This window comes from Amblyomma mixtum, chromosome 2 (assembly GCF_055824585.1).
Source record: "Amblyomma mixtum isolate Tamu chromosome 2, ASM5582458v1, whole genome shotgun sequence".
NCBI lineage: Eukaryota > Metazoa > Arthropoda > Arachnida > Ixodida > Ixodidae > Amblyomma > Amblyomma mixtum.
In genome coordinates, this window is record NC_143013.1 from 86,476,708 (window position 1) to 86,499,652 (window position 22,945).

At 50.0% G+C, this 22,945-nt stretch overlaps 2 protein-coding genes across 2 annotated transcripts in view; one reads left to right on the forward strand and one right to left on the reverse strand.

Moving 5' to 3' along the window:
- The window catches only part of LOC149360010 (rho GTPase-activating protein 18-like), a 235,751-nt gene that overhangs the window by 188,449 nt on the left and 24,357 nt on the right, over positions 1 to 22,945 (reverse strand). Inside the window, exons 2-7 of the mRNA XM_089572127.1 lie at positions 16,146 to 16,310; positions 13,201 to 13,263; positions 11,197 to 11,405; positions 10,023 to 10,164; positions 9,359 to 9,504; positions 5,808 to 5,861 (exon numbers count right to left, since the gene is read on the reverse strand). Of these exons, the coding sequence (XP_089428253.1) occupies positions 5,808 to 5,861; positions 9,359 to 9,504; positions 10,023 to 10,164; positions 11,197 to 11,405; positions 13,201 to 13,263; positions 16,146 to 16,310 (779 nt within the window). The remainder of the gene's footprint in view (positions 1 to 5,807; positions 5,862 to 9,358; positions 9,505 to 10,022; positions 10,165 to 11,196; positions 11,406 to 13,200; positions 13,264 to 16,145; positions 16,311 to 22,945) is intronic.
- On the forward strand, positions 2,266 to 5,055 carry LOC149360015 (uncharacterized). The gene is made up of 2 exons (XM_089572129.1): positions 2,266 to 2,576; positions 4,721 to 5,055. The coding sequence occupies exons 1-2, from the start codon at positions 2,416 to 2,418 to the stop codon at positions 4,812 to 4,814; spliced, it is 255 nt and encodes an 84-aa protein (XP_089428255.1). The 5' UTR covers positions 2,266 to 2,415; the 3' UTR covers positions 4,815 to 5,055.

Genomic DNA, 22,945 nt, shown 5'->3' on the forward strand with positions numbered 1-22,945 from the left:
CGTTAAAGAACCCCAGGGGGTCGAAATTTCCGGATGCCTCCACTACGGCGTCTCTCATAGCCTTAGTCGCTTTGGGACGTTAAACCCCAATAAACCAACTAAACCTGATCCCGGCCGCGGGGGCTGAATTTCGATGGAGGCTAAATTCTAGAGGCCCGTGTGCTGTGCGATGTCAGTGCACGTTAAAGAACCCCAGGTGGTCGAAATTTCCGGAGCCCTCCACTACGGCGTCCCTCATAGCCTGAGTTGCTTCGGGACGTTAAACCCCAATAAACCAAAATCCCAGAGTCGGATACAACTCAAGAACGAAGCAGCTCTTCCCCGCCAAATGACCCCTTTCCAGATAATGGCATCGGCCGATTCTCACGAGCCTGCTAGCTTACGACAGCAGCACCACCAACAACACTGTATTGTCACGCCGCTTCCTGCACTGACACACCAGTAGGTTCACGAGAATCGGCCGACGCCATTGGCTGGAAGGGGGTCATTTGACGGGGGCAAAACCGCTTCTTTCTTGAGTTGCATCCGACATATAGTCGGCGAAACGGTCAACTGGCCGCTCACTTCATGTGCGAACTGAGCTCAGTGAGGAGACGTTGTAGTTGTGGGGTAACGTCGAAGCGACGCGCACAGGTTTTGCACGCGCCCTTATAGGTGCACTGAAGAGGAATCTGAACTTGTCTTTTTGCCGCGGGAACTCGATCTACACGTTCCGAGCTTTCTTAGAAACCGCGATTTACTGCCCTGTGTGGCCGATTTCCCCAATTAAATCGAATTAACGTCCGGCTCCCGCCTTTATTTTTTTTTTAAATTCTCCCCCGTACGGTAGGCGGAGTCGACCAACGCGTGGAGTGCCTTTCACCCAGTCCCGTGGCGGCTTGCCGCTCTGCCATCGGTGGAGTAATACGTAGTAGTCCGTAGTAGCAAATAGACCGCGCGTATTTTTATTTCTTCGGGCTTATTTTGCGGCTATATTATCTGCGAATGAAACTATTTATTCATGACAACCTAACAAACAAAATAAAGCGAAAGAAAAGCCTCCACGGAGCTGGCTGAAAGGCACTCCACGCGTTGGTCGACTCCGCCCATCGTACTAGGAGAATTCAAAAAATAAAGGCGGGAGCCGGACGTTAATTCGATTTAATTAGGGAAATCGGCCGCACAGGGCAATAAGTCGCAGTTTCTAAGAATGCTAGGAACGTGTACATCGAGTTCCCGCGGCAAAAAGACAAGTTCAGAATCCTCTTCAGTGCACCTTTAAGAAAGCAGCGACCGCGTCGGATGCTAAAGTCCTCCTAAGCAGCAACCGCGGAGCGTGCTTTCGCAGTAGGGGGAGGTGTCGGCGCGCCACCGTCACGAGGAACTGCCCCGGCGCCCTGGCGTGCTTCGCAAGAGCATCGCTGCCGTCACGGTTGGGACGCGCTTTCCTCTTTAAGGGTCGCTCGGAAAAATCTTCTTCCTGTCTTCGAGCGTCGCTTTCATGGGAGCCGAAGCGGCTGCTGCTGCTGCCGAAAGAGAAATGTAGGTTGGAAACTGATTAACATGAGTGATCGAAAAAAGCGCGGCCCGCCCGGTATACGCGCGCATCGGTTCCGCAACGTTGGGTCCGGTGCCACCCCCGGCGACCACCCTTCCAGCTCGCGGCCCGCTCTCCCGCCGTCGCGTGCCGCTATAAAAGGGCGCGCGGGCCGTCAGCATGGCACACAGCCTCCCAGCGCCCCAGAAAGCAACCAGCAGCACACCGGTGAGTTGGACGGACCTTACGAGCACCGACGACTGGGATACACGCGCACATCGGCCCGCCGGTGACGGGCGACGCGACGTAGACGAGCTCCTGATGGATAGCCCGGATATAGGGCAAAACAGCGTCAACCAGAGTCGGAGCATGGGGACCTTAGTGTGGACGATGACGTTACTAGCTGTCTCCTGTTTAAAAGACAGATTCTGGGTAGCAGAATCATTATCTTACGAATGTCTCCAAAGATGAATTTGTCAATCAAGAAACGGATAGAGCGATGCCAGCCGCTGCGATTTGTCTATGTCTAGTCGGTGTAAGCTCACAGTAGGCAGAGTGCACCAAGTTAGCCACAAGATTCCTCACCAACTTTTGTGCAGTTACAAATTTTAGCTATTTCCTTTTTTTCGAACAACGCCGAGCTAATTAAAGCTAGTTCCCACAAGCCATTCATAATTCGATTCGTCTTGATCAATTCCCTTTATCATAGCAACAACACACGCATGCACCTCACGGCTAATTACGCTTAACGAAGGAGCTACAGTCGCTGTCGTCATCCAGCATCTCACCTAGCAAAGCGATAAGCGTGGTACCTAGTAATGAGGTTGTAAGTAGCTATTCCTTCCTGCATCCCCCTGTCCATGCAGCAGCCGTAGCCGCCGCAGCCACCTACAGTCAAGATGTGCAGCCGCCGAGTGGCATTCACCTTTCTCTGCCTGGCGCTGGTCGTCGCTCTTGTGACGCAAGAGGCGCAGGCCAGCAAGCTCAAGAAGCTGGCCAAGTACGGCCTCATCGGCGCCGCCCTGGCCCCAAGGATCATCCCCATCCCAATCCCCGTTGGGTAAGCGCTTCATCTCAACAACGGCCTTTGGAGTTGAAAATTCGACCACGAAGAGTGATGCTGTGGGGATTGTTAAAGCGTTGCGCCAGGGATGCAGCGGATGTGAGCAAATAGAACTCACGGTGATTAAGGAAGTACGATGTGCGCAGAAAAACAGTGTGCACGCGCGCGCACCATAAGAAGTTTTACAATCTATACCTTATACTGCGAGAGGAAGAGCCTAATACATAATGACTAGGAACGCCTACTTAAAGTTTAAACAGCAGTTGATCACCAAGTCAAAGCGCGATCATTACTTTCGCAGCGTTCATTAGCCAGATTCCGTGCCCAAAAACACCAATCTCAGAGAATTGATTCAAATTCAATGCAGAAAAACGACTCTACTTTCATCGTGTCTCAACCATATTGGGCCGCAATGTATAGAAAATGGCTCTGGTACGAACAAGTTAATCATCGCACTAACTGAGCTCAGGCCCGCCGCGGCGGCTCAGTGGTTATGGCGCTCCGCTGCTGACCCGAAAGACGCGGGTTCGATCCCGGCTGCGGCGGCGGAATTTCAATGGAGGCGAAATTCTGAAGGCCCGTGTACTGTGCGATGTCAGTGCACATTAAAGAACCCCAGGTGGTCGAAATTTCCGGAGTCCTTCACTACGGCTTCCTTTATAGCCGGAGTCGCTTTGTGACGGTGTCTTCACAAACCTAAACCAGCTGAGCTCAAAAGCGGAATTCATACGGGTCAGCATTGCCAGTGCAGCATTTCCACACTACTTTCCTAGATTACACGCCTCAAATATCTGTCAGCCACGGCGAGCTGCCAAGGCAGCGCAGCACGACAGATAACGACCGCGATAACAACAGGGCTTCGTGAAAGCTTTGCGGACAGAGCCTCCGGACGCTTTTACAGGACCCGCGAGCCTCTCGTACGGACCCTCTTTCCCAGCCGTATGTGCACAGATAGCGAATATAGAGCGAAGACCAACAACCGGAGTGTGGACGAAGCCTCTCACAGAGCAAGAGGGCACACTGAAAACACTGCCGCCGAGGGCATCAAAAAGCAATTTGTTTGCTGAGAAAACGTCCCGGCGCCGAAGCTCGGGGCCGGTAACGGAAGACACCGATAGTGAGGGAGGAAAGAATAAGAAGACCGAAGCAGATTTTTGTTATCTTAAGTGCCCGCTGATACTGATAAGGAGGAATGAAGTCGGCGCAGTGAGCAGGATACATGAGCGCCAAACGTGCACCTATAACAAACGCAGGCTGTCGAGCCATCGTCAAGCGTTAGTCCGATTATAGTCAGACCTACTCGCGAGATGCAATGCGGTTACGCTTAAAGGCAAAGCTACAAGCTTAACTAACAGGATTATTACCTGATCGACCAGTATCTCATCTTGTCATTCGTTCGTTCGCCACTTAGACGGCGTAACCACGCAGCCGCTCCAAATACTCGGTCAGCCTACTTGTCAAATGTAACACGTGTCGACCGGTTCCATCCACCAGACAAAGGTTCGCGCAGAGGTAGACGCGACCTGTTCCATCCAGCAAACAAAGGTTCTACCTTTATCTCGTTCATACTGAACGAGATAAAGGCAGATATGAGCAAAAGTACCATAGTCAATGCGACAACCCAGTCATAAGAGGGCTATCGTGAGGAATTTTTATTCTCGGAGCAAATCTGCACATCGGCGCTCACCACACGTGGCTAAGGATTCCAGCCATCCAGCCCTCGTTCGCTACAAGGCAACCAATACTTATACAGCCATGCAGTTTCACATCGCATTCCAAGTCAAATACGTAGACTTTCTCACGAAACGTCGATCACCAACAGTGTAGAGAAAAGACAGCACTCGCTTCGTCCGGAGTTAGGGTTTAAAGTAGGTACCCTTTAGTCGGTATACACTAAAATGTGCGAGCCAAAGTGACAGTACTCATCCTTAAGTAGAGCAGAGAGATTGGATGTAGGTGTGCCGTGTCTTAACTACACAACGTTGCCTTGGCAAAAGCATGCCACAATGAGAATACAAACCATTGTTTCCTTCCGCCTTATCACCCCCCCCCCCCCCCCAAAAAAAAAAAAAAAAGATGACTTGACCGGCTGTAGTGATCGCATACATAAAGTTGAATCCTTGTTCTACACCTTCTTACAGCCACCACTCCCACTACGAGCACGCACACTACGACCACCACGGCTGGCACGCAGGTCTGCACGCCCCCGCTCACCACCACGGTGGTTGGTGGTGAGAGGGAGGGCCACCATAGCTGGGAGGTTGCGCCCCCGACGGAAACTGCAAGTCAAGATCCACTAGTTCCCGCTCCTCGTACCAAGAAGAGAGAGCCCGATCACCAAATGTTGTGACACAGTCAACGTTTTGTTTTGTGCCTGTACATACATGTGAGTGTACCTGACCACCTTACCATGAACTCACCTCGTGTTTGTCCGCGTCTGCACAGTGTGTCTTCTCTGCGTCCCTGTTCCACTGTCTTCGGTTTAATAAATGAAATAATACATTGACGCCAATAACGTTCTCCTGCTCGTAGTTCTTCACTCGACCCGGAAACTTCACTTACACAACACCTTGGTTCGAGCTATCAGCGCCATGGTCCAGCGTCCCGTGACTGATATACGCAGACCTGTCTGACAGTAAACCAACATCTGACCCGGCTGTTCAGTGTACTCATTGGTGCTTTAGCTGAGCGGTGCCCTAGAAGGAGGCTGTGAAAGCAAGCCTACTACTACGTGCTCCACCACGCACCAACAGCTTCACCAGGAAGCAACAGCCTGCAACTCTTTCTGCGAGTTACCATCCGATAGGATTAACGACCAAATTTCCTGCTAATGGCTCGTCCTCGACGGTGAAAGACTGACCAGGCTAGTCGATTCCTAAAAGAACTACGGCACGACCTCGTAGCGTGTTACTTGCTTCTGTGACGATGCCACAAAGGAACAAATAGACACATTTGTTTCTTAGTTGTAGACACCGCTCCTTCGGCTCCACTGTGTTGGTCTCGAATACAACACTCACGGGCGAATACGTCACAGCGCCTTTATCACCTGCCATCCCCAACCACGCTGGGACGTCAACCACGCTGGGACAAGCCGATGAACCAAATTAAAGCCGCACTGACAAGATCCGCGTAGCCGTCGTGTAACTGCTCGCCAGTCAAGTGCTTTCGGCAGCGCACCATCGTCGAGCTGCAGCATGCAAGTGGGACAGAAAGCGCCGCACGACTTACCGGAAGCTCCTGGTCTGGGCTGTCCACGCTGAATGAGTCGCTGAAGCCGGGTTGCTGTCGCAGGGCAATGGAGACAAGAAAATTACGCATTATGATCAAGCGCCGAACTGTCAAACTGCAGCAGCGTTGGTTTACTTTGTGCTTGTTGGAACTATCTCACAACGTCCCCCGCATCTCTACAATACGAGCCAAAAAGACGCCATTTTGGGGCATACGAGAAAGGAATAGGTACAGGGTTGGTCAAAAGTTCCCAGCCCACAGGGTCCGCTTTTCAGCGCATATCCTGTCAATTATGATGGCAGTAAAGCTGCCAAGGTTTCCAGGACTGAAGATGATGCTTCTCCTATCCTCCATAGAGATTTGGGGCTACGTGGGTGTCGTAACTTGGTTTGGTTTGGTTTATGGGGTTTAACGCCCCAAAGCGACTGAGGCTATGAGAGACGCCGTAGTGGAGGGCTCCGGAAATTTCGACCACCTGGGTTCTTCAACGTGCACTGACATCGCACAGTACACGGGCCTCTAGACTTTCTCCTCCAAAGAAATTCAGCCGCCGCGGCCGGGATCGAACCCGCGTCTTTCGGGTCAGCAGCCGAGCACCATAACCACTGAGCCACCGCGGCGGCACTCGTGGATGTCGTAACTGTTCGCCTGTAGTGCTCGAAAGCAGACACTGTGGCCTGGGAACTTTTGACCGACCCTGTACATTCCAGGAGCTCGCGATGCGCTCGAGACAGCTCCACACGGAGAAATCTACCCATACGCGCACCGATCTGCAGCCTACCGAGGAAAGCCTCATGGAAAGAGGGCGAGTAAGAAGTGGCGTTGAGTTTGCTACACGCCGTCACCGCACAGACTTGTGTACAGCCAAGCTGAGTATGACCTGCCACGGCGCCATTTTTGCGATGTTTGCTTCGTTACAGTTGAATGCGCTTTGATGCTCATTGCACAAAGCTTAGCCCTTTCGCTTGGAAGCTTGATGCCTACATTTGATCGCCGCCAGGCTCTCATTGCCTGTTGAACAACCTCGATTCCTTAGCGTATTTCGTTGCTAGCTGGCATTACGGTAGTAGCAATCAATTCCTGTTTGTGTCACCAGAGTATCTTTCCTTTGCTTCTCTCAGCGCAAGGCTCGCCGTGGTCGGCGTGCACTCGGTAGCGTACGCGACCACGGGGTGGGATCTGGCGGTTTTGAATTGTATCAGCCGCGGTTAAATGGGAAAAACCCTTTTATCCCCTATTACAAACCCCGCAGAGTCTACCGTTACGCTTGGTCAGGACTCCTTACAGTTCACTATTCAACCGCACATAAGGCTCCTCCGGTTACCTAACTATGGCATATTGATGGCTGAGAACTTGAAACATATATAGTTAAGCTCCTGCAGTAACGCGTAGTACGTTGTCCCGAATAGCTATGGCCTGCCCACTAGCCGTGATGCAAGGAAAAACTAGTGACACTGGTCGATTCTCCTTCCCGTCTTTCTTTCAAAAAGCCAGTCCCAGCACGCTGCGCGCCCAAAGAACACGCAAAAGCGCTCCGAAAGCCTGTCGAACATGCAGCCAAGCGTGCTTGTTAATCGGCTATGCAGCATGGCTAGTTTTGCACCGTCAGCGTTACAGGAGTTTCGAAAATGAAAACTCTCCTTCTTGGTGGGAACAGCCGAAATAACAAAACGCAGACACAGAAAGGAACACACAGAACGTAGACGAAACTGACTGTCAACTAAAATTTTATCGGAAAACCCGCGCTTTTTGTTTCCTTGTCAAAAAGATCTTGCTTTTATCTCCCGTGGGGTTCGTTCAAGAAGGAAATTTCTATTCTTGATAGAGAGATTGATGGTGTACTAACGCACCGCTGTCCTGTTTCCCGTATCGCCAATGCCTCAAGGATCTCACGTGTCACTTGGTCTGCATACCTTTCCATGATTTGAACTTCATGCAACTTGGGCTCACACTTGCGCACTTTTTTGCCTTTTTTGTTTTCTTTACAATCTCTGCAATGCAGGGCTAGATTGCTGCTTGGGGCACCTGATAGCGATGATGCATGTTCTCTTATCCTATCATTAAGGCACCTTCCCGTCTGCCCTATATATTGTTTGCCACAGGCCAGAGGGATATTATAAACCACACCTTTAACACACTCGCTGAATCTTGTTCGGTGTGCGATCTGGCATTGCTGCTTCTTTTGCCTGTTGACTCGAGCACACATGCTAATTGCCTTGTTCGGTGCAGAGCAAACAACCCGGACCCCGTGCCTCTTGCCAATCTCCATGAGGTTGTGGGTCAATCCATGAACGTACGGAACCACTGCTAATTTCTCCCTTTCATTACCTTCTTCAGGTACACCTTTTCTTCCTTGCACTCCTTTCACTTTCCGCAGCAAGCTTTCAGCTACGCTGCTGAGCAACGGAACGGGGCAGTCCGCATTTTTTAGCCTATCAATCTGCTGCCGAAAACTTGTCTCCATCTGATGCTCACACGATTTCTTCCGAGCTGACAAGAAAGCAGCAGTATTTCGGCTGTTCCCACCAAGAAGTATGAACCAACTAGCTCAGTTTTCTACTCTTTTAATGAAAACTCTCATACGCATCCCTCCAAAGTTTAGGATCACCAGGAGTGCTACAGAAGCCCCCCCCCCCCCCCCCCCCCCCTCCCCATGGCTCTGAAGCAAACCCCTTGGGCAGTATATTTTTGACAATGCCTGCACATATTCTAGGGCTTCTTGGTTAAGGACAAGGATGCACAGAAGAAGGAAGGCTGTGCGTTAGTTTTCAGCAATGTTCTATTCGGCAGAAGACAAATATAGTGTCTTGTGCCGCCATGATCAAACAGCTTCTGAGCAGACCAGACTGAGAGGATGGCAAATCATCGCAAAGGCTACTGGGCAAAAATTGGCTGAAATGTCAAAAGGAAAACCTCCAATGAAATTGTACAGGCGTTTTGTGCCGAAAGAAAATGAGAAAAGCATGTCGGCAGCTCTGTGCAACTTATCTTCTTAATTTGCTCTGTTACCATAGCGACGATTCACATTGAGTCCGATTATGCATGCCTCTTTGGGCATGGTTGTGAAGAACTGCATCCATTTTTGACACGCATCGAATAAATCATTATCGAAAGATGGAGCACGTCCCGTCTTCTCATCGCACTAAGCCTCATTGTATTCGGTTAACGCTACTACTCTTTCTTCTACAAGACGAGGAGGCCACGCAGGTGCTAATTAGAGCCGAAGATTAGCATCTCAAGGACCTGACCCGCCTCGTAAATTGCAGTCAGGGTGTTGCCTGGGAAATGCACCGTTTGTCTAGAACTGCACGCGCTGTTTGCTGAAGCCGAGAGAGTGAGTTTCATCTTTCCCAGAGATGTAAGAGTCGCGACCTTCATTCGTAATTTTTTTTTTCAAAGAACAATTGCAGCAACCTCCCAGCCTTCGGTAACAGTGCATGTGTTGAAGGCACATTCGCCGATATCGACAAGGGCACAACCGGAACACAACAACAGCATGTGCTCATACACGCAGCGACGCGCCTTCTAAAGGCAAAGGGGGCGGCCCGTACCAACGTCCAGTCGACGCCTGGCTGCACGGCGACCGGAGACTGGTCGTCTTCGTCGTCGTCTTCTGGCGGCGTCAACGACGCAGGCTCCATCATAGTCAGAGGTCCTCTCAGCGTGCCCTTCATTTTGAACCCGAGCACAGCCACGCCTGGAAACAAACAACAAAACAGAAAATTATTACTTTCTGCGGTGCTCAGAGAAGATTACTATAAAAATAATTATTATTATAATTAGCACAACTTACGTCATGAAAACAATGCAAGAAATACGCAGTAACTAAATTTGATTTAATGGTTGAGACTACGAATTTTGGCCTCTTGACACATCAGAATGTCAATACACGGGCATTCTCGCGTTTCACCTGACACGCCACCGTTGCCGGAACCGAACCCTAGACCTTATGCATGTTCAAAAGGTTCGTGTCAATGCCACTGAGGCCACCGCGGTAGATACCTAAATATTCCCCTACTAACTGCTGTCTTCTGACATGAAAAGCCTCGGCGTATTGCCCGCGAGGCACCATATCAGCCTCCTCCCCCCCCTCCCCTCGCCCCTGTGAAAACCGCCTATGGATACAATCAAGCAATGCCTATTACTAACAAATTTCAGCAGACCTTCACATTAGTTAAAACGCGGTTTAACTCCGCTGTACTTATTTCCAGTTACCTTTGACGTCTGGCGTGGCGATGGCGTCGTACTGGTTCCAGTGGTTCTTCCAGAGCGGTCCCTGCGCAACTCGACCACCAGCCGGCGCAACGGTCGATATGCGTAGCTCACCGCGATGACCATCTGCTGAGTCTTCGGCATGCTACGGTTGCAGGAAGTCAAAAAAACATGCCGGGGAAGGGTGGGGGGGAGGAGGGATAGAAATGAAAAATATGGATTCGCACATGCAACAAACCCCCCTCGCTTATAACCTGGTTAAAGAAGTAGTGGATGATCTTTAAGCGCACGTTTTAACGAAGGAGATACTTCCTGCTTAGATACTTCCAAAACTATGCAAGCATTTCGGGCGATTTCCTGGCGTGAATTTGCCGAAATAATTTGTTTTCTGCATACTGCCATTCCGTAAACATTTGCTGCCGACTGTACATATCGACATTTCCTCAGAAACTAGGTTGGTTGGTTTATTGGGGTTTAACGTCTCAAAGCAACTTAGGCTATGAGGGACGCCGTAGCAAAGGGCTCCGGAAATTTCGACCACTTGGGGTTAAAGAACCCCAGGTGGTGGAAATTTCCGGAGCCCTCCACTACGGCGTCCCTCATAGCCTGAGTCGCTTTGGGACGTCCCCTCCCCTCCCTGACTGGCACTTCTGGGTCTCCGAGCCGCAAGGAACTTTCTGGTCCCCAGTACCAAAGGCACTTCTGGGTCATCAGTACCAACGACACCTTTGAATCACCGGGACCAATCGCAATTCTGCATCTCAGGCATAACAGCACTTCTAAGCGTCCTGATCTTGATGGCACTTAAAAGCAGTCCTGACTCAACGGCACTTTTAGGCTTCTGGAACTACAGGCACTTCTTGGTGTCCGGGTCACGGATAATTTCTGAGTCCCTGGACACAACGGCTCTTTCGGGTCCCCGAGCACCAATACAGTTTTGAGTGTCTGGTATAAACGACGCTTCAGGGTCCTTGGACGAAAAGGCACTTCTGCATTTCCGGACCCAGCCATATATGCTGCTCACGGAAAAGAAGTACGACTCTTCTTGCTAAGCCTGCACACGTGACTTCCTGCCGAGACCGACGGCCTAGAACCACGGCCTGCTGCCACTACGTGCCATGCAAGGCAGATCAAAGAGCGCGGCGGGGACAGCCGCGCAGAGGCGGCAGGGGCGCACCTGTTGCGCGGCGGGATCGAAGACGTGTCGCACGTCCTGCCTGGGCGCGTGGTGCCGGCGCCGGCGTAAGGTGACCGTGTCCAGCCGCCTCTGGACGGCGGCGGCCTGCTCGCGGCTCAACGTGCGCACGTACGACCTCGAAGCCGGCGGCGCCGCCCCGCCGTCGTGGTGGCGGTTGTTGTGGCCCGGTTGGGGGACGCCGCTCGTTCCTGCAGGGGACGAGAGAGCAGCAGTCGCGCATGCTGTTTTTATGCGAAGCATATTACTAGAGGTACACTAGAGCCCTTCGCCGTGGTTACGCGCCGTGCACACCACGTGGTACAGTGACGTCACACCACGTGACATACCACGTGACACATGACGTCACGACAGAGGAAGACGGGGGTCCACTTCGCGCCGTCGCTGTGGTTGCACACAAAGCGACTCAGGCTATGAGGGCCGCCGTAGTGAAGGGCTCCGGAAATTTCGAGCACCTGGAGTTGTTTAGCGTGCACTGACATCGCACAGTACACAGGCCTCTAGAATTTCGCCTTCATAGAAATTCAGCCTCCGCGGCCGGGATCGAACCCGCGTCTTTCGGGCCAGCAGCCGAGCGCCGTGACCACTGAGCCACCGCGGCGGGGCGAAGAAAGAGAGAAAGAGGTACTGTAGTGGAGGGCTCCATGTAAGCAAATAAGGAACAGCAGGGGGTTAGGTCTAGCCGATAGGCACTATATATTTTGCGTTAATGCATGAATATATTACGGCGATCGCATTTCAATGGAGGTGAAATGCTAGAGGCCCGCGTATTGTGCGATGTCAGTGCACGTTAAAGAACTCCAGGTAGTCGAAATTCCCGAAGCCCTCGACTATGGCGTCCCTCATAGCATGAGTTGCTTTCAGAGGTTCATCATCATCATCATCAGTCTGGCTACACCCACTGCAGAGCAAATGCCTCTCCCATGTCTCTCCAATTAACCCTGTCCTTTGTCAGTTGCCGCCACTGTATCCCCGCAAACTTCTTAATCTCATCCGCCCACCTAACTTTCTGCCGTCCCCTGCTACGTTTGCTTTCTCTTGGAATCCACTACGTTACCCTTAAGGACCAGCGGTTATCTTGCCTTCGCATTACATGCCCTGCCCAAGCCCATTTCTTCCTCTTGATTTCAACTAAGATGTCATTAACCCGCGTTTGTTCCCTCACCCACTCTGCCCTCTTCCGATCTCTTAACGTTACACCTATCATTTTCCTTTCCATAGCTCGCTGCGTTGTTCTTAACTTAAGCTGAACCCTCTTTGTTAGCCTCCACGTTTCTGCCCCGAGTACCGGTAGGATACAGCTGTTGTATACTTTTCTCTTCAGGGATATTGGTAAGCTACCATTCATGATCTGAGAGAACCAACCATACGCGCTCCACACCATTCTTATTCTTCTAGTTATTTCCCTCTCATGATCAGGATCTGCGGTCACTACCTGCCCTAAGTAGACATATTCTCTTACTACCTCCAGCACCTCGCCAGACCTTAAACACTCCTAAAATACTAAATCCAAACCTAACACCTAATTTAACATTTATATGGGAAGTTTTAATCAGTAAGGTATAGGAAGCCTACAGGAAAAGTATCTCTAAGCTTGTATTCAACTTACTATGACAGCATTAGTATGCTAAAAAAAAATGCGCAGAAATCTGCTAACCAATACGTCGAAGGGTCCCTAGGATTGTTTCTTGAGCCACAACGTTTGTGTCACAGTGACTAATCTTCGATAGTCCACGATTAAAGCGTTTTGCCAAACATACGCCTAAATACTTTCTCAACTAATGTCAGTGCGATGTGCGTCTGGCTCAGCACGGAATCAAGCGACAACACGCTGCACGCAAGTTACTTCCTCGCAGCTATTTCATGCGTCAATTTGTATCGAATGTGTAACCGAGACGCCTTTCTGTCACTATACAAGTGCAGTTCAGTAGCCGATGCGGCGAGATTAGCGGGCAACAAGTTACCGACGGATGTGGTCACACTCACCCAGAACGTCATCGAGCACGAAGTCCAGTCCCACCTCGCGAAGCCAGTCGGCGTCCTGCTCCTCTGCGACGAAGAAGAGGACAGATTTGTGCGAACAATTTTACAGAAATCCTTAGTTTACACAAAACTTGACAGAATAATAGGAAGAATGGCAGAACCGAATAATAAAAAAAGGGCAAGACAGATCACCTTTACATTAGGAGACCTGCTTCTATACCATCTTAAGTAAAAGTCGTTTCCTTATTTGAGAACTGGCTGTTGACTAACCAGCGCCGCTGTGCCCTCGTTCCTTTACTCTCTTTTTTTTCCTGACGCGAAACCAGAAGCAAACATCGCTGAACAACTTGAGCAGCGACATGTACTCTTTTCATAGATTATATTTCTTTTTAAGAATAGTTTCTGCAATACGGTGTATAACAGTATGTTTGGAGATGTTCCAATGGCATTTTGCCTTCAAAGTGAACAGGCGTACTGTGAAAACAGATGTGCTAGATCCATCTGAATGAAAACTCAAGCTTGAAAGCCACTTTTGTGTATCCAGCTCTTCTCAAAGCACGAGCTCAGTTCGGTCAACATTTTGTGCAGGAAAACATCCAATTTTACTACCCCAAGAGCAGTGAAAGGAAAACGATAACTCAAGTGGGTTGACGCACCAGTTTATGACGCCTCACTGCGCAAGGTTTATGTCGAAGCTCTAGAATTATTTCGACCGTACGGGAAACTCGGATAATTAGCACAGTGCTGACCGCACGCTCGCGTGCTCCCATGCATGTGCGCAGCGGTATACATTTTTTGGCAATCGTTAAAAGTAAAAACTGGCTGTGGCTTAGCTTGGTTAAGCCCGGTAATTGCGAAAGCAATGTCCGTAGCTACGCCATGGTTCAGCTGGTAGTGTAGCTGGTGGTGGTGCTTGTGGTTAGACTTGTGGTGATGCATCGGTTATACAATCCAATCCAATCCAATATGCTAATATGGTAGCTACCGGCCTCGCTACGCGACGGGCTGAAAGTGCAACTAGTATTGCTTTCGCAATAAAACTATGGTAAAATTCAACATATGAATGTGTGCCACTGTCCTCATTGCTCTGGAGGTAAGTTAGTGGTGAGTGTCAGACTTCAGGACTAACTACTATATTTATCTTATTCTCCCGTGCAAATACGCGAACAGGGAAACAAAGCGACAGAACGAACGGCCTTCGGTGAAAAGGAAAGCTTGGTTGGCTTGCGTGACCGCCTGTACACGCAACTGCAGAGAAAACAAATGATTAATGAACTGGCAACACGGGAAACAAATCTCTTCCACACAAGAACGCGGAAAAGAAGTATTGCAAGGCAAGTTACTTATACAGGTTCGAGACAGAACTAAAGCGAACGACACATGGTTGGTGAGATCGAACCCGCAAAAAAAATGTTCGTAAGAAATGCAGCGTCAGCCGTAAGAAAATAATTGAGAGATTTTTGAAGTTCGGATATCAGCATGTCTGGTTTTTTGTGCGTGCATGTTTACTTCCTGCAAAGCCTTAATAAGGACATTGCTTGGAGCCTATTTTGAGTTTTACGAATGCGCGACGCAGCGAATTACGTCTGCGCGTTTTTGTGACGCTCAGCGAGCAATGATGACGTTAGAGTGTTCCTAGGATCCCGCCCAGGACTCAGGTGATTCATAAGTTTGAGAGCCCACGTGATCAGGAGCCGTGTCACTCTGTGCGACCGCAATACGAAAAAGTGCTAGGTGCTCCTCCAAATCGAATTCGAAATTAGTCGTGATATAAATGACCCTATATTAATTATTCTTCGTACGGGAGAAATGGACACCGTGGGTTCTGCAGTGAACAGTTTCTCAGTAAAGAAGAAAACGTTTTTGTTACAGCTTGCGGCCGTACAGATAGGCCAAAGACAAAGCATACGTTTCCCAGTGTCTTCACAGAGTGTGTCGTCAGGTGCTCCCAACGTTACTTTGCTATACCCTCTCTCTCACACACATAGCAAATGGGTTTCTACTAAGAGGTGCTCAACTGCTTCTTCAAAGCAGGTGTTGCAGTACAGCTCAAACTCCACTTCGAGAACCTTCCGATTTAACGGCGGTGCTGCTATTCCACAACAACAGGATGTCTTGTTCTAAACTTTCCTCTATTTAGCGAAGCAATCCGCGGCTCCTATCGACTTCGTAAATCTGTTCTTCGAATACGAAAAAGCGAGTCAACTTTCACCAATCATACCCTGCATGTCTCACGTTTAGCAGGACGCAGCACCATCTCGGTTGAGTTTCTGTTGTTGTTGTTGCTGCTGTGTCCGCAAAAACGTGGGATACATCCACGAGACTAGTAGGACTGCTCACACAGTGAAGAATTCAAACCGCATAGCGCTACATATTACTGGAGTAAAGTATACAAAGAGAAACACCCCTAATAATATGAAAAGGCTGAATAGGCTGCTTATTCACCTTTTCTCATGACGCTAGGTTCAGCGTCAGCTGTATGCGCTAGGCGGACAAGGAAGGAAGAATGTGAAAGGATTATTTCTTGCAGGGTTTGGGCAGAAATTTATGCAACTGCTACGGCGAAAGTTAATTAGGTCACATGACCATCGGTCACTAGACCAGTGACACTGGGTCACGTAACCTTGCTAAGTAGTGATGTCATTTCATGCTTCCGACGACCAAAAGATCTCAGGAGTGGGCGGGAGCTCTGCCTGCAACAGCTGAAAAGAAAAAGGGCTACCAGGCATAGCATATATACATGTCCTTAATTTGTGTTACGCTATACGAGCTCGATCGATAGCACTGTCGAGCACTTTGACAGCACTGTCGAACAAAGATCTGGTGGCTTAACTCTACACAGTACAAGTCTCTCTTGTCCCGTCCTTTCTGGGCAGTTTTTGTTGTTCTCATAACATCATCCGAGGTAAGTTCCCCCATTTTTATTAGATATATATGCATGCATGTACCAGGGTTCTGGTGCGGCGTGCGGTCGTCCTCGTCTTCGTCGTCATCGATGCGGAAGTGGTCGCACTCGCTCCAGTAGGCGTCGAAGTGGCGCCCCTGGCCCTCGGACGCCGGCGCCACCGGGGCAGCAGCGGCCGACGAGCTCCACAGCTCCTCCTCGCCGATATCTGCAACGACGCCAGAGCCGCTCGTCAGCCTCCGCACAGTCCACACACTCGACCGGGAGGCGCCCCACGCAGTGCGCCTTTCACCACCGCGTTTGTAAACGCTTCTCATCATCATCACCATCATCATCAGCCTGACTACACCCACTGCAGGACAAAGGCCTCTCCCATGTATCTCCAATTAACCCTGTCCTTTGCCAGTTGCGGCCACTGTATCCCCGCAAACTTCTTAATCTCATCCACCCACCTAACTTTCTGCCGCCCCCTGCTACGTTTGCCTTCTCTTGGAATCCACTCCGTTACCCTTGAGGACCAGTGATTATCTTGCCTTCGCATCACATGCCCTGCCCAAGCCCATTTCTTCCTCTTGATTTCAACTAGGATATCATTAACCCACTCCGCCCTCTTACACAAGGATATCACCATTAGGATATCATTAAGATATCATTAGGCTATCATTAGGATAACCATTAGGATATCCCCCACTCCGCCCTCTTCCGATCTCTTAACGTTCCACCTATCATTTTTCTTTCCATAGCTCGCTGCGTTGTCCTTAACTTAAGCTGAACCCTCTCCGCTTCTCAGCAAACGTTAAAGCCTTTCCCCATTCCGCAAAACGATCGCAACAGGGGCGTGGCGCACAATCGGGTGTTTCAAAACAGTTCGCACTCGACCCAGTTCGGCGAGTACACGCTGCTTTGTTTGCAAGACGAGTGCTTAAGAGCGTGCCAGATGGCACAATCGAGGGGAACAGATTAGCAGGAAGAGGTTTCTTTTTTTGGTACTGCGAGTCAATAAAAAAAAAGCGAGTTGTTTTAGCTGCGCGCCGTAGCCACGTATACGCGCGTGTTACGCTCCACTTACGACGACAAATGTAGATGAAATCCGGCCGCACGTCGTCGCCGCTCCCGCCATGTGTGTGTGTGTGCTCGAGTAATCGACGACAGCCAGCTCGCCCGGCTTTGCACCTCGCGTGGGAAGCGAAAGAGAGAGCTGTGCAACGGAAGCGCTTGCGCCAACGTCCCTCACCTCCGCCTCTTGGAGGTGCAAAGAGGACAGACTTAGACGCCTGCTGAATTTTCTCTCACGGGTTTTTCTGGCAATAAACTCTTTGTTTAGGTGCGTCACTTCCTGTTCCTCATCGGACTTCCGGCACTGACACCATATCCCGCAAGTGTAGGAGACATCACGTGAATCGGCTAGCAAGTAGTGATGCAAAACTATCGGAAAATTGACTATCGATGATATCGATAGGTTTTTTGAAACTATCGATAGTGTGAAAAAACTATCGATAGTGCTACTATCGATAGTATTATCGATAGGCTAATATCGACAGTAATACTATCGATTCTACTATCGACAGTAATACTATCGATTCTACTATCGATAGTCTTACTATCGATAGTAAACTATCGATAATACTATCGATAGTAGAATCGATAGTATTACTATCGATAATGCTGCTATCGATAGTATTATTCTCGATAGTACCGCTATCGATAGTTTTCCTATCGATAACGGTAATATCGCTAGTAACACTATCGCTAGTAACAATATTGATATTATGTATTTGTTGGCCAGCGATATAACCAAAACATTTCCGATACCTGATCGGTTTCACGGTCTCATGAGAATTAATGTTCCTAAGAGACTCAAGCTATGAGGGATGCCGTAGTGGAGGTCTCCGGGTAAATTCCGACCAGCTGTGGTTCTTTAACATGTACTATCGCGCTCAATATGAGTTGCAACGCGCGGTCATCGACCGGGGCTCGTTCCGTGGTGTGCCTCCTCCAAACAGTGGCTCGGAATTCTGGGAGAAACTGCTGTTCCAGGAAACAACAGCACCCCCGCTCAGGAAAAAGTTTCTCCCAGAATTCCGAGCGACTGTTTGGAGGAGGCACACCACGGAACGAGCCCCGGTCGATGACCGCGCGTTGCGCGTTGCGCGTTGCACAAGTGCTGAAATTTGGCACAAGCAATGCGTTTTTTTCCACCGCGGTTGTGTTAGGAAGACGTTCACGAAGGACGAGGGTCTTTCGTAGAGTCCGCATATACTGGCGTGTATTATCCACAAGTGCAGCCGGGTAACACTGCAGGGAACAGAACAGTTCGCCGCGAAGCAGCAAGTTCGCAGTTACCTGCTTGTACTCAAACAAGTAGCTCAATTTTGCTAACGCCCCGCCGCGGTGGCTCAGTGGTTACGGCGTTCGGCTGCTGGCCCGAAAGACGCGTGTTCGATCCCGGGCCGCGGCGGCCGAATTTCGATTGAGGCGAAATTCTAGAGGCACGTGTACTGTGCGATGTCAGTGCACGTTAAAGAACCCCAGGTGGTCGAAATCTCCGGAGCCCTCCACTACGGCGCCCCTCAGCCTGAGTCGCTTTGGGACGTTAAACCTCAATAAACCAAACCAATTTTGCTAACGTGGTTACGTCCATGAAACCTAATAATGGCCAAGAAACGTTGAGTTTCAGCTCTGCGATGTTGCCGCCACAGTATTTCTTAATGCGCAGGCGTAGTGGTGAACGAAGAGCTTGTGCTTAAGCATGACTTTTTGACGCAGCGTGATGAGCTCCGTGCTTCCGCGATCCGCTGCCCCGATACGACAGCACCGCGCACATACGTTATCTGCGCATGCACGGTCGGCTTCCCGCACAAGTGGATCACCGCGCTACGCTAAAACGTGTTCTCGTTTCCTTCACCTTGCTAACGTTTAGGCGAGATTAACCCGTGGCACGTTCTCGAGTTCGTGTACGTGCGGCTTCTATTTGTATTTTGTTTTCTTTGTTTATTTGCACTTATTTAGGCCTTTTTTTAAGCGCAGTATACGGAGCAATGTATCCCGGATGCAGTAACGCTCACAACACGTTTCCCCGATCCACCGATAAGATCCGCTCGCCAAGGCTAGTCTCTCTCTTGACTGCACGTAAAGGCTATGCACAAACACAAGAAAAAGCACCTTCCCCTATATGCTTTCTACATTTCGCTAATCTCCGGATTAAGAGGAAATCGAGAGCACGTAATCTCCAGCTGCAAATGCAGTGAAGCTTACGCACGAAGGTCAAGGATAACGCGCGGGCTCAAAACGTAAACAAACTAGTTCCGCTCGCGTAAGTCTCCGGGCGAAAGTTCGGTAAAGTTGCAAATGAGGTAAACACTTGTATACAACGTAAAGCCTAAACTTTAGTTGCCCAATTAAACCGGAATCTCGACCTAACACCTGCAGTTCTGTTGGTCGGTGAGCGGTAATATTTTTGCGCTCTCCTGTTCCGACTTAACGAAAAAAATTTGGCTGTGGTTTGACCAATGGCCGTCCTGAGTAGAATTGCGGAAGCAACGCCGCGGCAATCGCAGCGACGGCGGCATTAGATGACGTCACACATAATTAAATACTAATCCCTAAGTGATGACAAATTACGAATCAATGGATAATTACTGATTAATGACTAAATACTAATTGAATGCTAATTAATGACGCTTAAGCTTCGCCTTTAGGAGTGGAACGCGACAACGTGTTGTAGCGCTGCATTTGCAGGGGCCGGGAAAAGGCGGTGGTTGTCGCTATAATGTGTTAATATTTCCCTGAATCGCAGCAGCGGTTGGTTAGTCTCCGAGCCAGAAGAACTGAGATGAGGAGCCCGGTGAGTAAGCTCTCGGGCAGCCGCGTCAGCGGCCTCATTACCTCGTAAGCCCTGGTGGCCAGGAGCCCAAATGATTCGTTTGGGTGTTGGATCAGTGGCAGTCCGTCGTAGAATACAGGCAGCTAAGGGGGAGATCTCCCCTGCCAAGTAATGTTCACATGCTTTTCGGGAGTCCGTGATGATTATTCTCGAATTGGCGTGGGCGGCAGCAAGCGCTATCGCTACTTCCTCGGCTCGCATTGAATAGGGCTGAGTAAGACGGAGGAGCGAACTTTAGGCGCCTGCAGACAGGTACTCTACTCTTCCCTGCAATCTTAAAACATTACGATCCTAACACGGATGGGGATCCACATGGTGTGGGCATGTACTCAAAATCCCCACCTCCCCCCTTCCCCTACCCCTTCCAGAGAGGCATGGGAGACTGCCCTCCTCAACAGCTCCTCGCTTGAGTCCCAAAGGGCTCTGGTGAAACGGGCGAGAGACGGTGCATTGTCATTCGGTGTCCCGGACTAGGGACGCCGACCATGTAGTGAGGCCACTCTGTGGCTTCCAAACTCTATTTCAGCAATTAAAAGTTTTACCACCACCACCATGGAGTCCACGGAACGCCACCACCCGTTAGGCGCGATGCCTGGCCCTTTGAAAGCAACGCTTTTTGAGGAAAGGAAATGGCTCTGTCATCTCGGTGGACACCTGAACCGCACCGTACAGGAAGGGAGGAAGTGGGAGTGAAATAAGAAAGAGAAAGAGGGGCCGTAATGAAGGAAATGAAAATTGCATTCGAGGAAAGGAAATTACGCAGTAACTGTCTTACACTCGCTCCTCGCGGATGCGCAGCTGGGGCTCTCCGGGGCACCGCGAAATCGCTCGCACCTAGCGTAGTGTTGCTACCGCAACAAAAATTTCAAGCCACGTGAACATTGTTGACCGCGCAACAAAAAGCGCAACTGTTTACGATAAGACTCGATTCTGGAAAGCGCGAGCTAAATGTGAAAGCTCGGCGCGAGGAGCATTCACTGCAAGCCGGATGATATAAGTAGTAACCCCGTTCACGAGAAGCATCCGCTCGGAAGCAGGGCACAAACGAGCGTGTGCAGCGAGTTTATCGCCCCATACAACTGCTCCGAACAACGCTGCGGCTCGGGAAGAAAATAAAGTGAACGCCGCAGTCTACGGGTGAGCCACGCTGCCGAAGTCGGACTGACCTTTCAGTTTCCCTGACGGAGATAATCAATGCGCAATTTTAAAATTTTATTGAATATACTTTACATATAAATTCCAATCAATACTTAATGATGAAAAACCTGTAGCGCTCGAGACAAGGACACACAACAAACACAACACACGTTGTGTGTCCTTGTCTCGAGCGCTACAGGTTTTTCATCATAAGCAACCAACTCACCCAAACATCCACCCTGATCAATACTTAATATTCATTATTCCAAAGCACTCAACTTCATTCACTGCCGGGAATGTTTCATTTGGAGTAGTAGACAGGCATGAAATTGAATGAACTTCTTATGTCAGTAAAGTGTGTGCGTGAGCGTGTGTACGTGTGTACGTGTGTGCGTGTGAGTGTGTGAGTGTGAGTGTGTGAGTGTGAGTGAGTGAGTGAGTGAGTGAGTGAGTGAGTGAGTGAGTGAGTGAGTGAGTGAGTGAGTGAGTGAGTGAGTGAGTGAGTGAGTGAGTGCGGGCGTGCGTGCGTGCGTGCGTGCGCGTGCGCGTGTGTGCGTGTGTGCGTGTGTGCGTGTGTGTGTGTGTGTGCGTGCGTGCGTGCGTGCGTGCGTGCGCGTGTGCGTGTGCGTGTGCGTGTGTGTGTGTGTGTGTGTGTGTGCGTGCGTGCGTGCGTGCGTGCGCGTGCGCGTGTGTGCGTGTGTGTGTGTGCGTGCGTGCGTGCGTGTGTGTGTGTGTGTGTGTGTGTGTGTGCGTGCGTGCGTGCGTGCGTGTATTACTAGAAAGAATAGCCAACAGCACAGGTGACGTGTTCTCATTTTTTGTCGCGCAGATAACCGGTACGCTAAAACAAGATCTCCGTGAATGAGCTCAAGGGTGTTTCGAGAAGTATCCGCGGAACCGAAGGCATATCAGAAAGGGGCAAAGACCTTTACAAATGCTCACAAACACAACATCCTTTTCTGAACAGTCAATGCAGTTTACCATGCGACTAATCAGTGACGGAATGCAGAGTATTTTCACAGAGAAACAAGCAATTAATTTGTGTGTGTGTGTGTGAGTGTGTGAGTGTGTGTGTGTGTGTGTGTGTGTGTGTGTGTGTGTGTGTGTGTGTGTGTGTGTGTGTGTGTGTGTGTGTGTGTGTGTGTGTGTGTGTGTGTGTGTGTGTGTGTGTGTGTGTGAGTGTGTGTGTGTGTGTGAGTGTGTGTGTGTGTGTGAGTGTGTGTGCGCGCGCGTGTCTGTGCGTGTGTGTGTGTGTGTGTGTGTGTGTGTGTGTGTGTGCGTGCGTGCGTGCGTGCGTGCGTGCGTGCGTGCGTGCGTGCGTGAGTGAGTGAGTGAGTGAGTGAGTGAGTGAGTGAGTGAGTGAGTGAGTGAGTGAGTGAGTGAGTGAGTGAGTGAGTGAGTGAGTGAGTGAGTGAGTGAGTGAGTGAGTGAGTGAGTGAGTGAGTGAGTGAGTGTCTGCAGCATTGCACACCTAATATTTGCGCAGCACGGTCGTATACACCGATGTGGGGGAGGTGTTACGAGATAGCTAGTGTATAGTATCGTGAATAGATGCTGAAGGGACACATCTGGAAACGAAAATTAGACGCCTGTTCTTTCGTGCAATCCACGCTATCAAGTAATCACGGCAGCGCGGCTTCATGCTTTCTCGACTCCCCATATAAACGCCGGAAAGGCATTCAAAAGCCTCCATAACAGTGTTTTTAACCTCACCAAGGGTAATTCCTCGTTGCATTAAACTCTGTTTCGAAATAACACAGCACTAAAAATGAGCCATTCAGCTAAACGACCGAATGCAGAGGTTTGAGTTACGTAGCGAAGAT

Coding starts and splice junctions, on each gene's coding strand:
- LOC149360015 (XM_089572129.1), top strand. CDS start 2,416: ATGTGCAGCCGCCGAGTGGCATTCACCTTTCTCTGCCTGGCGCTGGTC. Junction 2,577..4,720: donor CCCATCCCAATCCCCGTTGG/GTAAGCGCTTCA, acceptor ACCTTCTTACAG/CCACCACTCCCACTACGAGC.